Here is a 15,625-nt window from a genome sequence, read left to right on the forward strand (position 1 = left end):
GTATTTGATTGGCATCTTCTGAACTGGCAGTCTTAACAAGGAGGTCTTTCAGAATTCAAAGCATGCTAGCTGCATGACAGAAAGGAAGTATAACCCCTCAAGGGCACCCATTTCAAGTGGAATGTGAAGTGTCCCAGGTCTAGACAGCATTCTGAGAAACTTTTCTTTCTCATCTTGCTATTTATTACGATACAGCACTTCCACAATTTCAGTGCAGATGTAAACTTTTCTACAACTCCAATGCGTTTGGCAAATTGACATTTCAAACACTCTGAACTGTTACACCTCCATCAATTTTTCCAAGGATTTCCTTTCCAGTCAGTACAGTTGGTAAGAATAATTTAAGAGAAAAACCAGTCCCATGCTTTCACCAAACTGAATTCCATTTGATTTTATCTTCACACCTCTGGCTGCTTCATATTATTCAGTCTTTACAGGAATTATATATATAAGTCGTTTTCAGTATTGTTTTGCCTGTAAATTTAAGCAGAAAGATACCAACTCCCACCTTCAGATTGTTAGGTAACACTGGGCAAAACTTTCAGCAGTGCTTCTATGCCCTGAGATCTCCTCTCCCAGCTGACTTCCAAAGATCTTGTCTCACTGCTAATATTCATTTGATTATGAATGACATCGTAGCCATCCCACCAGCTAGCTTCCCTAATTTAAAGGAGATGCATTGCTGTTTTTTCTTTTTTTAAACTTAGCTGCCATATCAATTTATTAGAAAGAGTTTCAATTAATAAACAAGTACAAAATGTAGTGGAAACTAAACTAACCTATCAAGAAGGAATTTCTGACGAAGTTTTAGTGTGCAAAGATTTTTGTTCTGCCATTCTGCTCCATTCCTTTTTCCCCCAGTTCAGGAACTCTTACTGCTGGTGACAATGAATCATAGTAGTCCGTTTAGCCATTTTGTCTCCATATTCCTGTTTTATGCTGACAGGAACAGGAAAGTACAACTTTGTTATAAGGTTTTATTTGAAAGTCAGTATCTCAGTCGGTTCACTGCATTTAGAATTGCATCTTCTTGTCCTGGGTTCTCTCCTCCTGGTACACTGGAAGCATAGCAATTCAGTTCTCTCAACATCTATGGACACAGAGCACTAGTAATGTGGGATATAGCAGTTAAGTTCTTACATCTTTAATTATTTTGACTGAATTGCCTCTTCCTTTAAAATTCACAGTCTTGTTAAAAGTACATTTGAGAAAACCACAGGTTCACTACTAGCTACTTCCAAGTCGTTCAGTTCATTAATCCAAACGGGGAGCAAGGGAAAATAGAACTACTTTCTGCTTCATGTTCCCCCAACCCCACACACACTTTTCTTAGTCCATATTTTTAAATGCTCTCATCCTACTGAATATTGTAAGGCAGCAAAAAGTAGAATGAGTAAGTGCTGGTTATCTTTCTCTTCCACCCTTAAAGCAACTGTTCTGAAATTGGTGAGGGTTTTCTCATCTGCTCTAGAAACCTGCAATTTGAACAGACCCTCAGAAACCAGACTGTTAGTTGTTTCCTTCTTTCTTCCTATGTTTTTAGTTCACAGCATTTAAATTTGTAGTTTTATTTTTTCTCCAACCTGCTCCCACCATTACACTGAACATTTGTTCATTTTTACTATCACTATCAGAAAAAGGTGTTCAGAAAAGAGAACAGACAAACTCATATATGCCCCAAACAGGCACATAAAGATACAGGGCAGCCAAGAGTAGATTCAAAAATATGCTTCAGAATTGGTTGCAAAGTTTTTCACTGAGCAACTCCACAATGAGAGAACAGCCAAATTTGCACAGCAGTCTGCTGGCACACTTGCAGAAACAGAAAAAGAAGAGGACAGCATGACGTTACAGTAGCAATTTGCATCTCTGCCATTCTGTGCTTTCTGCCCAGCTCACATGAGCCACAGGACACTCAAAATCTTCATCTTCACTCGGTGCAATTCAGCTGAGCATCTAGGATTCAAGTCACTCCAGCCTTGTTTAAGCTTATGGATAGATCTGTGCTCTACAGAAATAAGTAGATTTTTAAAGACCTGGAGATTGGTAGAGTTAAAAATATGCTCACTAAGTGCATGCATACACACCGTGTCAGCAGGCACCACGCTCCCGGAAGGCCTTCCATAGTTCCTGTTTTCACACAGAGAAATTAAATGCCTCCCCTCCTCAGCACAGTAAGTACTGTGTACTGTTTGCAAAGGAAACTGTACTTTTACTTCTCCTTGATGCACTGAAGGACAGCCCAAGCCTTTTGTCTCATTCAAGAAGAGCTGAGCAGTTCCTCCACTGTTTGGAGCTGTTTGTCCAGGAGCATCAGCCACAATACATCACAGAAGGCCCAGTCTGTGGTTGGCCCTAATAGTGCAGCTCCCTTCAGAGCAATGGGCAGCCCTGATTCAAGTCAGCATTGCTTTGGAGAATCACTTATTGAATTAAGCCCAGTGCAAACACAGTAAGAAAAGTCCTTATGGGTACAAGCAAAGACTATGCCCGTGGACACTTCAAACTATGTATATAATCATGTCTATCTACTTACAACATACCTTTGTCTGGCTGTTCAGCAGTAAAACACACTGCTAAGGACAAGGCTCCAGGCAACTATCTGCATTTACAGCCAAGTGCCCTCCAACCACACTGCCACATCATCAAGCCAAGGGGCTCCACTCCTGGACGCTGGGAGTCAGCTACTAATTTTAGGGTCCATACATGGTCAAGAGGTTGTACAAAGTACTCTTGCCTCTCTCCTTAGTGTGCCATGAAGACAAATTCCCTTTGTTCTCTTGTCCCAGGGACCAGGAGGCTAATTTCCCTGGTCTCTTCATTTCTATATCTAGTGGAACTGGGGAGGACACAGTGACCACAATGATATTCCAATAGAGCCCAGTGTACACAAGGCCTTAATGTGAACTGCAAATAACAAACAACATCAGAAAGGGGAACGTAAACTTAGCAAAAAGCTAAGATCAGTTGAATATTGAATAAAAGGGTCAGGAAGTAATTTTCTCTAAGGGAATTTTTTAGTTTTAAACAACAAATACATGAAATTCAGTCCCCCCAATTCCCCCAAGGAATTGCCCTGAAACCTGCAGGCTATGCACAGAATGCATTTTTAGTACCCCAGGAGGCCTAGAAGGCAGACAATGAATAGGATGCAGGTGCTGCCTGTTTCCACTGGTCAAAATATATGAGACAGGCTAATGTAACTACCTTAAATTATTCCTGCAAGCATAATTTAAGGATGCTTCCCTAGCATACCGCTGCAATCCCAATAGACTCTTTGTTTCAACTGTTCCACTACTAAGTTCTCAGTCGCTCTGAATTAGTAAGAAAGAAGGCTATCAACAACAAGAGCCTCGTATCTAACAATTCACATTTAGGCCAATAAATAACCAGCTTCCTCGCAACAGCAGCAATCCACTTTTAACACGGTACAGCCACCTTCACCAATCCTTCAGAACCCAGACACAGGGAAAAAAACGGAGATGGCCACAAAGCAGCTTTTCAGTTATCAGCCAGAATACCCTCTCCTAAGAAGCTGGGGGCTGTGGTAATCCCCTTTTTGAAATGCTAATGTCATTACAACCATAGCACCAGAAGACAAGCGGTGAGGCCTGGGTGACAGAGCCTCCGCTGTGCCCTTACACAGATGATTTAAACTGGGCCTTTCATAGCTCTCCTGCCCAAAGCCCCCTGCCCGGAATCATGCTTGACAGGAGATGCAGCTGCTGTCCAACCCCGCCGACAAGCAGGGGTGGAAAGATCAACACAATGAATTCATGCACATGGGGTGAGGGTCTGGGGCACAGCAGCAGTGCGCCAGGGCATTGTGCTCTCAAAGCCTGTAGGAGCCCAAAGATAGCCTTGGGAAGGCTTGGAAAAAAAAAAAAAAAAAAGGCAAACCTAAAGATTTCCAACCTCTCCTTTACTACTGCTTAACAACTGCATGAAAGTAAGAATCATTACAGCTGGTCCTTAGGCTCAGCAACAGCTACAACCATAGAAAAGCATGCGTGGCTAAAAGAAACTAATCAAGAAATTGATCTGTTCTCCAAACTCTGAGAAGAATCCCACCTACACTGAAAGCTACTCCAAAGGGACAGAGAGATGTCAATTTTCCTGAAGAACCAACTGGAAATGCTTGCTGTAAGAAGACCAGAGACCAGACTGGGCACTACAGGTTTGATTCTATACCACATGATATGTTACAAAGGATAAATGTTACTGGAGAGTTTTTCAGCATTGTTTTCAATGTATTTCATGTGTTCAGTGTATTTCACTGACTCCGGTACTACTCAGGGAATGACTAGAGAATAAAAACTTTTATAATGTTTCCATTCTAAATATTGCAGGATTTGCAAAAAATAAAAATAAAAAAATTCGTACAACTTAGTCTCTACTGCCACAGGAAGAAAGGTGATGGACCCCTCTGTGAGGATGCATTTGGTTTAATCTATGCAGGCTATATGAACTGTAAAGCAGCTTTGAAATCCTGCTACCAAACCCAAATCATCTTTAAATGAAAAACACAAAAGCCTCAGTTCTCCTGGTACTCTCCCTTGGTGCTAACTAACCAAACAATGACAGAAGACCAATGACAGGAAGACCATTTCCTCCATTTAAAGCTGCTAATTAAGTTAAGAGTTCAGGGAATGGAAACAGACTTAGTGATAGATGCTTGCCTGCTGTCAGAGGATGCAGAACAGACATCCATTTTCATCCTTTCAAATTGCCCTGCAGTACTTGATGTAGCCAACCATGAAATACTCCTAACCCGACTCAGACAAGTGGCAGGTGGCCAGAGGTATGTGGTAAAATAGTTAAGCTTTTGCTCATCTTGACTGTGGGCAGAGATTGAACCTCACTACAACACCCCTCATCAGCTGCAGATAATAAAACCTTTACAGTTTGTATCTTATGACTTAAGTCAATTATGTCCAAGAAGCACTTACAATGAAACGTGTAGGTTGTTCTAGAGGAGTATTCCAAGGTTACTTTTGCTAGGGAAATCAAAGCCAACAACAGAGTAGAAATGTCACCATCTTTAAAACAAACACAAAACATTAAGGATATAGTCCTTTGCTTGTGCTAAAGAGAAACAAAGATGTGCTGAAGCACGAGTTGCACTGCAGCACAACTCTGACAGTACCAGTCTTTTCAAGAAGTAAATGGAGTGGGAACTTGAACTACTGGAAGCAAGCTACACAGCAGTCACATCCCCAGTTACTTTGAGTTTCAAGTACAGCCACTCTGATGATAAGAGTGGAACAGGCCAGAGGAAACATTAAAAGCACACTTTCCTCTTAGCCAAGGATAAATGAACATCTTTGGCACGACACAACAATTACTTTCCAAAAAATCTCTGCAGCAGGTGATCCAGAATGAACTGGCAGCACCAGAGGTCACATTACCTACTCTGATCTAACTTCATACCATACTGAATGCCACACAGGCCCCACATGGAAAACATCACCACCAGCAGGAGCGATACTTAGTCTTGACAAAGATCCAGCATCTAGCAGCTTTAATAGGTTTAATTTGTTTATACTAAGGATACCTCTCCAGTGGGTACAGCATACAACCGTAGCATGCAAAGGAGAAGAGCAAGGCTGGTTTTATCCATAAAACTGACAACAAACCAAGAAAAGCAGAATTTTCTCAGAAAGTTAAAGACTAATTTCTCCAAACATGGCAGCAACTCCCATTTGAAATTCCTCTTTGTCTTCTATTTCACACATAGCTGCTCTACCGTCCTTCAGTTTCTATCTCCACCAGATCCCCCAGCTGTAATGTCAGAGCACCCATGGGCAGCCAGCCAGCACTTCAGCATCATCTTCATCCTGCTCCGCTCCTGCCTTGAGGAAAGCTTCCCCAAAGCTCCAGCCCCTGGAGGGCACATGCATTTTGTAAGCTTGAGTTCTTAAGCTCTGCCAGTCTCATTAGTCAGTGCTGTCGCATATAGAAAAGACTCAAAAGCTTGACGTTGTAAAGGCATATCCTTGCATTAAGACATTTGCCTAACAATTAAAAAAAAATAAACACGTGCATACATTTCTACCAGAGTCCTCTCTCTCAAGGCCATGCTATTCTGAACCATTCTAATCAGCTTGCATAGCTAAAATTAAAACACTACCTTCTTCCAGGACTTACACTACTTAATCACCAAGCCACTAATTGGCTTTTTAAACCAGCAGGAACTTTTCACAACTCCACTTGAGGAAACCTTCACCTTACTGCTTTCCTGAACTCCCCTGACTCTCTCCCTCTTCTGAGGATCTTCTCCTTCATTCACCTTCAGCCTATTCTGTCACCTTCCTACAAATCTCAATCTGTTTGTAGTCCTATTCCTATGCTCAGAGCCTTTCTCCAGATAACTAGAATAAGGAAAGCACTACCTAAAGCAGCAAAACTTAGCTTACTATCTCAACAGCTGATATTTCCCAGACTACACAGTCATCTAAACAGAACACTGGTAAGATCACAAAACAGTTTTACTCTTTCTAATGATGCATCGGACATAAAACTTTCTATATACCACGCAAGTCCTTTTCTCAGGACATGGAAAGCATTCCTCCAAGCTTATAAGCAGCAGCTTCTGGCTTTCTAGTTACAACTCTGTGTACGTATCAGGCCTATTTGTGTTCCTTCTTTGACCTTGGGCTGAGAATTCAAGAAAGCCTCCATCAGATATATACTTCTCTCTAGACAGTATTTTTCAAATCAGACATTATTCTCCTTTCACTGGCTAAGAACAAAAACACATTTCAGAAAGCAGCAGCAGCATGGCTTTCTGCTCTTCAAGAGGAGAAAGATATTCCCCTCTGAAATACGCTGACTGGCTAGACAGTGAACACTGAGCACACAGGATTTAAAAACGTTATTGTCAGGCCAAGGCAGACAAGCATCCTCACAGCCTCTTCAGCACAGGAACTCCCAAAGCTCTGCTCCTCCTTTCTTCATAAGAAGATCCATACCAGACTGGGACAGAATGCTCATTTTATTCTTTAGTAGTTTAAGGAACAAACCCCTCTAGCCCAATCTACCTGGCACGTCACACAACTCATCTGAACAGTCCTACATCTAAGGTAGTTTCTCAAATCCCTTGGAAGATTTTTCATCTGGAAGCCATTTGCCAGTTCAACACAACACTCCGCAAAAGCAGAGACTCACCTCAGGGAAATTCCTACTTGCAGAGGAAGAGAAACACTCTCCACAGACTTTCTTCTTTAAAAGGAAAATGCTTTTTTAGATGCAGATCAACACACAGATAAGCATGTACAAATTCTTGAGACAAAGTCACAGTCCAGTCACCAGGTTCCAATTGCTCTAATGACAGTACAAACACGTTTGAGCTTGCTGTTCAAGTAAGTGCCTTTCAGCATCCTATCCTCATTCTCGACTCTCAGCAGCTTGTTACCTGCAGTTTCTTAGTAATCCCCAACAAGGCACAGATTGCTTGGTTTAACACAGGGCCTGGGCAAATGCAGCTACAAAAGCTGAAGACTCCCTATAGCTACTCATGTTGCCCTAGTACCAGGGGATTAAGTGCACCGTTAGTAAGTCTGCAGATGATACCAACCTGCCTGTAGGTAGGAAGGTCCTACAGATGGGTCTGGACAGGCTGCATCACTTGACTGAGGTCAATGAGGTGAAGTTCAACAAGATCACGTGTCAAGTTCTGCACTTTGGCCATAACCCCAGGCAACACTACAGGTTTGGGGCAGAGTGGCTGGAAGACTTTATGGAAGAAATGGACCACAGCATGTTGGTCAACACTTGGCTAAACATGAGCCAGCAGTGTGCCCAGGTGACCAAAAAGGCCAATGGCATCCCAGCTTGTATAAGAAATAGTACTGCCAGCAGGAGCAGGGAGGTGATCATCCCTCTGTACTCAGCACTGGTGAAGTTACACTTTGAGTGCGGTGTTCTGTTCTTGTCTCACTACAAGAAAGACATTGAGACCCTGGAGTGTGTCCAGAGAAAGACAATGAAGCTGGTGTGGGGTCTGGAGCACAGGTCTTACGAGGAACAGCTGAGGGATTGTTCAGTCGAGAGAACAGGCTTAAGTGACACTTTATTGCTCTCTCCAACAACCTGAAAGGAAGTGTGGCAAGATGAGTGTTGGCTTCTTCTCCCACATAACAACAGTAGAACGAGAGGGGAATGTCCTCAAGTTGTCTCAGGGAAGATTCAGGTTTGACGTCAGGAAAAAATTTCTTCTCAGACTGATCAGGTGCTGGCATAGGCTGCCCAGGGAGGTGGTGGAGTCACCATCCCTGGAGACATTCAAGAAGCATTCAGACGCTGTACTGAGGGACATGATTTAGTGGCAAATACTGGCAATAGGTGGATGGTTGGACTGGATAATCTTGGAGGTCTTTCCAACCTTCTAGAATCCTATGATTCTACTTGTATTCGCCTCATCACCCATGTTAAGTACGCCATGGACATCACAGATTTGTATACTGCGCACCAGCTATTTCAGCAGCAACTGCAGTAACAGTCCAGGTTGAAGTTTGCTACAGTTTCAGAGTAAATTTACTTTTTGTTCTGTCATTCATGCAGCAGGGTAGTAATAGGTGGCAACAAAAACAGGAGGTGGTAACTGCTTGTGCTGCTACAGTTATAAATATAAGGGCCTGGAAAAGCAATGGCAAGAACAAATCCTACAGATGAAAGGGAGTAACACCAACAAGTAGGGAAAAGCATTCAACATATCTGGAAAAAAAATATGCTTTCACTACCACTGTAGGTAGGCATAGAAATAACAAAAGAAATGTCAAATGGCACAAAGTAATTAATCACAAGCAAACTTTTCTGTCCTGCTGTCAGGCCATTTCCATGAGACTAGAAACAAAATCAAACTCTTCCCAAAAGATAGGCTCAAGTACAGAAAGAAGGAAGACTGACAGGAGGCAGCTGCATTAGAAGACAAACCACCCGTATCTTTACTGTAGCAGGCACCAGACATCAGGGGACTCCAACATCTGGACTAAAGTTGCAAGTATTTTCTTTTGAAGAACGAAGCTCCTATCAGTTTCCACCTTTTTCACAATAGCCCAAGAAACCGAATTAGCTGGACCAGGCAGTTCTTGAGCTATTTCCTAAATTAGCTTGTTTTCCTGCTAGAAACCATGGCCAAGAACTGATGGCACATTCACACTAGGCTTCTGTTATATCAGTCTTGCCAAGAGTAAAATTCAGACCGATTAAAAATTCAGGATTCACAGAGCATTCCATCTGCTCTCCTCCTCCCTCCATCTGAAGATCAAAATTTGGTAGGCTGTATGATTACCCTTCCTCACCTTCAAATACTTAATTATGAATCCATTCCCAGACTTTGTTCCTGTCTTCCCTTTTCTTGAAGAAAATTGGAAGACTCAAATTAGGATGATCACATTTTGGACTTCAACAAATACCTACACATTTTTTTAAAAATATATTTAGAACTAATCAAGACAGCCAAGTATGCTTCCCACTTCCTCCTAAAATTACATACCTCTGTAACACATACAGGAAAAGCTTCAGACTTTTTCCGAGCACAGGAAATGAAAAGCTGAGTATTCAATACAATGTATCCAGAATCACATTCTGCGATGAGATATTCACTTTTCTTGATTAAAGGAAACAAAAGGGTTTTTCACCTCAGCTTGCCCTCTCCATCCTTCCAATCCTCTCCCTTTCAAAACTCTCACAACTAGCATAACTTTCTCTTTTTGTTTCAGTGAATATTCACTCTACATGGTTTTGAGTCATTTAAAACTAAATACTATAAAGACACATTGAGGTGCCTTCAAGCACAGTGGAACATATGAAGTTGATCTCCCTCAAACCAAAGGCAACCATCTCTCTCAAATATAAGGGATAAAAAGCAGAAACAGGGCAGAGATGCATCACAGCACATGAGTAAAAACGTAAATCTTAGCTTGTATAACCACTTAAGTTAATCAGTAAAACATCTCACTCATTTCTAATAGCACAGCAGGGAATAAGAGTTTACTTACATGTAGGTCCTTTGGATTTGCTGAGCAAACCTAGAAGACAAAAAAAAAAAAAAAAAGATTATTATTATGCTTGCTTTAATTCATTCCTTAACCATTCAAGCTGTTTAAAATTCAACAAGCTATGTGACTACCTGAGATTCCTGTTACTGCCTTCAAGTCAGCTGCTTAAAAAGCACTACCCAGAGATCAGTGTAAGAGTGTAAGAACAGAGTGTTCCTTAACTAGACTGGTTCTGGGCCCACCTGCATCTATCTCTTGGCAGCCTCACCACTGCTCTACAGCTCCTCACCATGCTCTTCTGTGCCACTCTACTTTCATGAAGCTCTACGAAGGGAATGGAAGAAGGACTCTCACTGAAAACTGCATCCTTTCCTCACTATGAGCTGACAACAATTTATTCAAACCTGCATTATAGGAAGCACGCAGATCAGAACTCAGGTCCTATGTTCATGCACAACACCACCCCACATTTCTATCTAGCTATCCAGTACTACTGTCCTTGTTTTCATGCCCACTGAATTCATCCCCAGCAGTATTAAACTTCTTCCTTTCAACCACATAATTAGAAACAAAGGAACCCTCTGCTTCATACAGATTCCCAAGGAATAGGAACAAGTCTGAATCTGCTCAATGGCTGAAGTATGCTTTTACAAGCTGTTCTATGCAACACAAACAAACACCAGTGGTATCCAAGAGCTTCTGTACAGAATAACCTTGGCATTGAAAAGACCTTAGAGCAGCATGCAGCAGATTGCCTGCGTTTGCATCAGAGACAATACACAGAAATGAAGTCGTTTCAGTTTATTCAAGCTCAATTTATCATTTTAATGGAATCCTAAAAATTAAAGGGATAGCTTCATAGCATTTTACATGTGATCAGTCAACAAAAATCAGGCTGTGTTTAAAATTAAGTAGACTTACATTTGCCAAGTCTGCATTATTAATTTTTAAAGGTTAATATTTAAACTCCCTCATTTATGTGTATTGCTATTTGTTTAATTCAGGGTGTTAATACTCATAGTAACACCTTCAGTTGCATTTCTCAAGATAGGTGATGCTCTTATCAGTAATGAAAAGCCCAACCTACATTTTGAGAGAGCCAGCTAAGAATCTAAGAGAAGTTACAACGCTGAGAACACAGATGATAGGAAGCTTTCAGAATATTTTAGAGACTACAAGTTAAAATTTTATGAGTGATTCATTCTGATCCGCTGTTATCCTTTCAGAAACAGTCTGGTCAAATAGGAGGGCTGCTACAAATGTGATTACATACAAGGCCTTTGAGAGCTCAGGAATAACCTACAAAGGCCAGGGAGAGGAAGCAGGAAGAAAGAACCAGGACAACAAAGAAAGCACACAGAAGCATTACATTTTAACAAAGCAGCCCAAGCAGCTGTTATTCCTCCTCTCCAATACTTCCAACATTTCCCTGTCTCTACCTACTAAGCACCTAAGCACTTAGCTAAATCCCAGAAGAACCCTCAAAGAAAACAGAAGAGATGGAACAAGAATTAAGCTGCATTTCAGAGCCTTGCTTTCCAAGGCTTTTCTTGGAAGAGAGCCTTTCCATTCTGCTAATTTTTTCATCATTTCCCTCAATTAATCTTGGAGAACTTGCAAGATGGGAAAAAGGCACAACAGTGATCAAGCTGAAAAAGAATTTCTGAAGAGCACTGAAGCCTTCCTAAATCCTCCACTTCTGGCATAGTTCCGTTGTTTGCCCATCACCGAATGCTGCATTTGTTTTGTGTTACAACACGTGCAGCGGTTATTTTTACGGTTCTGACCAGCTTGCTGTGAGAAGGAATCAGCTCCCCCAAACTCTGCAGTAGGCTCTGTGACTAAGCAACTTATCACATTCATCTCACAGCACTCTGGGATACTTGGACAGATTGCTTGAGACAAATTGCTGATGACTTTTGCTAAAAATCCATGCATAAATAAAATCAAATTATCAGCAGAACAGAGACCAGAAGCTCACTGACTGGAAATCAGTCTGCCCTCTGTATTCATCACATGTAAAAGTGAACACCTTCCTGCTCAGAACACAAATATGTATCTAACCTCCTGAAAGACAAGCAGTAACATTTCCAAACAGTAAAACCATCGCAGTACAATATGCATTATATGGTTTTAAATGTACGAATAACAAGCTCCACTTTGTCACTCAGAGCTGAGCCAGTCCATTGTCTCCATGCTTGTCTGTCTTTTTATGAGAACATTCTTCATCTTTTGTAGCAATTGTGAACGTGTCACATTGGCCCTGTATTCAAGATAAGCATTACCACCAGGAGATTTAATGTAATCTCTTGCTTCGTGTTAACATCGCTTTGTTCTGGTTGCTTTGAATGTTTTTGCTATGTAAACTAATAAAGTGAGGACAGGGGGGTGGCTGGGGACAAAGATGAGGGAAAGATGATTTTCCAAGCGTTTTTTCAGTGCTCTTTGTCTCTCCATCTGGGTCCCTGCTCCTCGGCTGGCTGACTGATTAATGTTACTCATAGTCAGAGCACTGCTGCAGGTGCAGCTCCCTGGGCCCACAACAGGCTGCCATGCACCCCCATCCCTCCCAGCCTCAGAGTTTATGGATGGAAGCCCATTCTACCCCCTCCCCCCCAGGATTTCCCCCCTTTGTGCCTTGCCCTCTGCTATGATCCTGGGTTTCTCTTCACACGCTCTCACTTTCTCACTTCTGCTGAAGGAAATGCTTCATGTCTTGCCACTCTAATCCTATTTAGCTGATGATCTGCCTTGATCAGTTTACCACAACAGGTTTCAGGTCCTGAATCAAAACGAACAGAGAAAGGGAAATGATGCAGAACCATTCTAGGGTCTTATGACATGCTTCACCAGCGCTTTTTCCATATGACATGAGATATATAAAAAACGATACTGAAAATGCTTGCCAGGATTGCAGTTGTCTTCCCCATTCAGCAGCCCCATGCAGCGCAAGGAATTTGCATACTGATTACAGAGCAACTACAGAGTGTTGCAGTACGTAACTGGGATTGTGTCCCAGCCTCAGGCTGCAGGGAATATCTCGCAGGCCTATATCTGAAGCAAGGCCGGGGTATTATCAAGAACAGCTGGAAAAAAACAAGGACAAAAAAAACTTTGTCCCTTTCACACACTACTTGTTCTTGCCAGTCAGTTACATTTGCAATGCCCCCACACATCCCTTTTTACCTACACAGCCAAAGCCAGGCCAGTAGAAAGACAAAGAAGTCTGGGATCTCTCATTTCAGCAGCCTCTCCCTTCTAACTAGAGGAGTCAGAAATATTAGAAGATCAATTCCTCCTCCAGACTTTTCTACAGAAGCTACTCTCCATTGAGTGCATCTGGCAATGAGCTTTTATTCTGCTCTACCACAGAGGCCAAACCAAGCTTCTCTGATGCCCAGAAATATTGGTCACCAGACATTTTCAGGTGCCATGATATCTCAAATAAACAGAACTTTTTAGAACTATTGTTAAGAACTGATGTTTTGTTTTCAAAAGCAAGCTATTATCTGCAGTTGTGGAAGTCAAATCTATTTGACTTTTTGAGAATAAGTTCCTCCAGCGTTCTGTGCAAGATCTTGCACCTAAGGCACACATACAAACTTCATCCCACACCACTTATGATCAATCATCTCTCTACTGACAAGAAAATTACATCAGGTCTGTAAGAAGAGATCACGTTTCAGGGTATACTGTGTAAGAAAACAAACATTTCATGATTCATTTCACCTTGTGACCAATAAGTTTTCTTCTTACACTCATTTCTGACTGTTACTTGACTTTTTAATGTGTCATTCCATTCCACTGCTATTTACATTATTTACCACAGTTGGTCACCAGACATCAAAAAGCAAGCATGGGGAATGGGGAAAAAACCAAGACGCAGAAGAGATCTAACAAAGGAATACACTTTGTGAGTGCTCAAGTGCCAGAAGGTGCCACACAAGCAAACAGTGTACAGGCTCATCAGGTGTGCAAAGAGCAGAAGTCAGCCTGTGCTTCCAAAACTAATTCACATGAGCATTTGCTACAGGGCATATAAATAATAGTGCCTACATGAGAATATCACTTAACCAAAAAACAGTCCGTGCTTCCTCTTAAGACAGTCCTGGCATCCCCAGCTGCAGTAAAGAGATGAAAATAGAAGCAGAAAAAAAAGCTGGGGTAATCAAGATGATAGTGTAAAGGTATGCAAGACTGGTTCAGTTCAGATACTGCCCTTTGCTTGACAAGCTATGGTGGAATTTTTCCTGCCAGTACTGAAATATGTATGCAAATGCATCAACCACCTCCAGCTTCCCCACAAATTCATAAGGCCATTTTCAAACTTAGACATCTCTCCCCCTCTGCAGTACATGCAAGCAAAGATTTCACTTACCTCCTGTGGCCTGTACTTCCAAAATAAAGTTACCAAAGATAACTAGCAGAAGAAACAGCCCATGGCTAGTCAAGGCAAGAGATGATCCAGTGTTGCTCTTTGGTGCTACCATTCCATGGCACATCTTTTACCCACCAAGGTTTCTTTTAAAAAAAAAAAAAAAAAAAAAATCCCAAAAGATCTGGCTGATTAGGAGCACCTCTATCTAGAAAAAAAAAACAAAGACAAAAGAACAGTAAGTATGGAACAAAACATTTACGACATCCAAGGGGATGGGAAGGGAAATTCAGAAACAGACTAGAACAAACTTCCGCGTGTTCCGGAATTCAGAAAACTTACTACGAAAGCATTCATGGTATCCAAGCAGAAAAGGCAACTTTGTGCACAGGAAACACCGAAAGGAGCTGCATTATTTTAGAGACCGGAACTTCTCACTCGACCTCCAATAGTTCAGGTGTAAAGATTGTCCAGCTTACAACGAGTTTTAGATCTTCCTTTCAAGACAACCACAGAGGATACAGTATCTGGAGAATTTGTTCCAGAGCGGTTTCAAGGAAGCCAGCCTTCCTACACTCCCCTCACCTTTCAGAAGACACAGCAGACTCTACTAGACAGCTAGGATAAATAAAATGCTTCCTCAGACACCTGGAGAGGCACAGCAAATCTGACAGCCAGCCAGCAGGCAGGCAAACACACATGAGGAGGAATGTAAAACAGCCTGAAAACCTCAGGTATAATGTGACAGTACATAGCACAGCAATTAAAATTGCAGGATGTGACACTGCTCATACCTGAGGACTGACAAGTTCAGCCCATAGCCAATCTGACACTGTTGCACTGAAAACACAAATCGCAGCTGGGACATCAAGAAAGTACAGGCTGAACCCCAGCACAGGCTGAATCCCTGTTATTAGTGAAAAAAAGCTCTAAAGTATACAGTCCCACTGAGCTAGCCAGCAAGATCTTCTGACAGTTTTGGATCTGGATGAATTACAATGTCATGCATGACTCCAAAGCCCCTGAAAAAGACTAAAAATCTGTGTAGTGCTCATAGCTTAGAAAGAGAAAGGAGAAAACTTGTATAAAGACATCTGGTCAATATTTGGTTAAAAGAAAAAAAAAAAATACAGAGATTCACTTCAACACTTCTACTATGCTGTTCCTTACACAAACATCTAAAACTACTGGGGAAAAAAATGTAATTTATTTTGCAGAAATCATCTTTTCTTTGCAGTTGACCAAGGGA

General features: G+C 41.7%; 1 protein-coding gene across 4 annotated transcripts in view; it reads right to left on the minus strand.

Annotated features, from left to right (window-relative positions):
- The window catches only part of SUSD6 (sushi domain containing 6), a 76,516-nt gene that overhangs the window by 31,101 nt on the left and 29,790 nt on the right, over window positions 1-15,625 (minus strand). For all 4 annotated transcript variants that reach the window (XM_052693104.1, XM_052693103.1, XM_052693102.1 and 1 more), the window contains exons 3-4: window positions 14,382-14,584; window positions 10,002-10,030 (exon numbers count right to left, since the gene is read on the minus strand). In XM_052693104.1, the coding sequence (XP_052549064.1) occupies window positions 10,002-10,030; window positions 14,382-14,503 (151 nt within the window). In that variant the 5' untranslated portion in view covers window positions 14,504-14,584. The remainder of the gene's footprint in view (window positions 1-10,001; window positions 10,031-14,381; window positions 14,585-15,625) is intronic.

Source organism: Tympanuchus pallidicinctus, unplaced genomic scaffold, assembly GCF_026119805.1.
Source record: "Tympanuchus pallidicinctus isolate F22 unplaced genomic scaffold, pur_lepc_1.0 scaffold3, whole genome shotgun sequence".
NCBI lineage: Eukaryota > Metazoa > Chordata > Aves > Galliformes > Phasianidae > Tympanuchus > Tympanuchus pallidicinctus.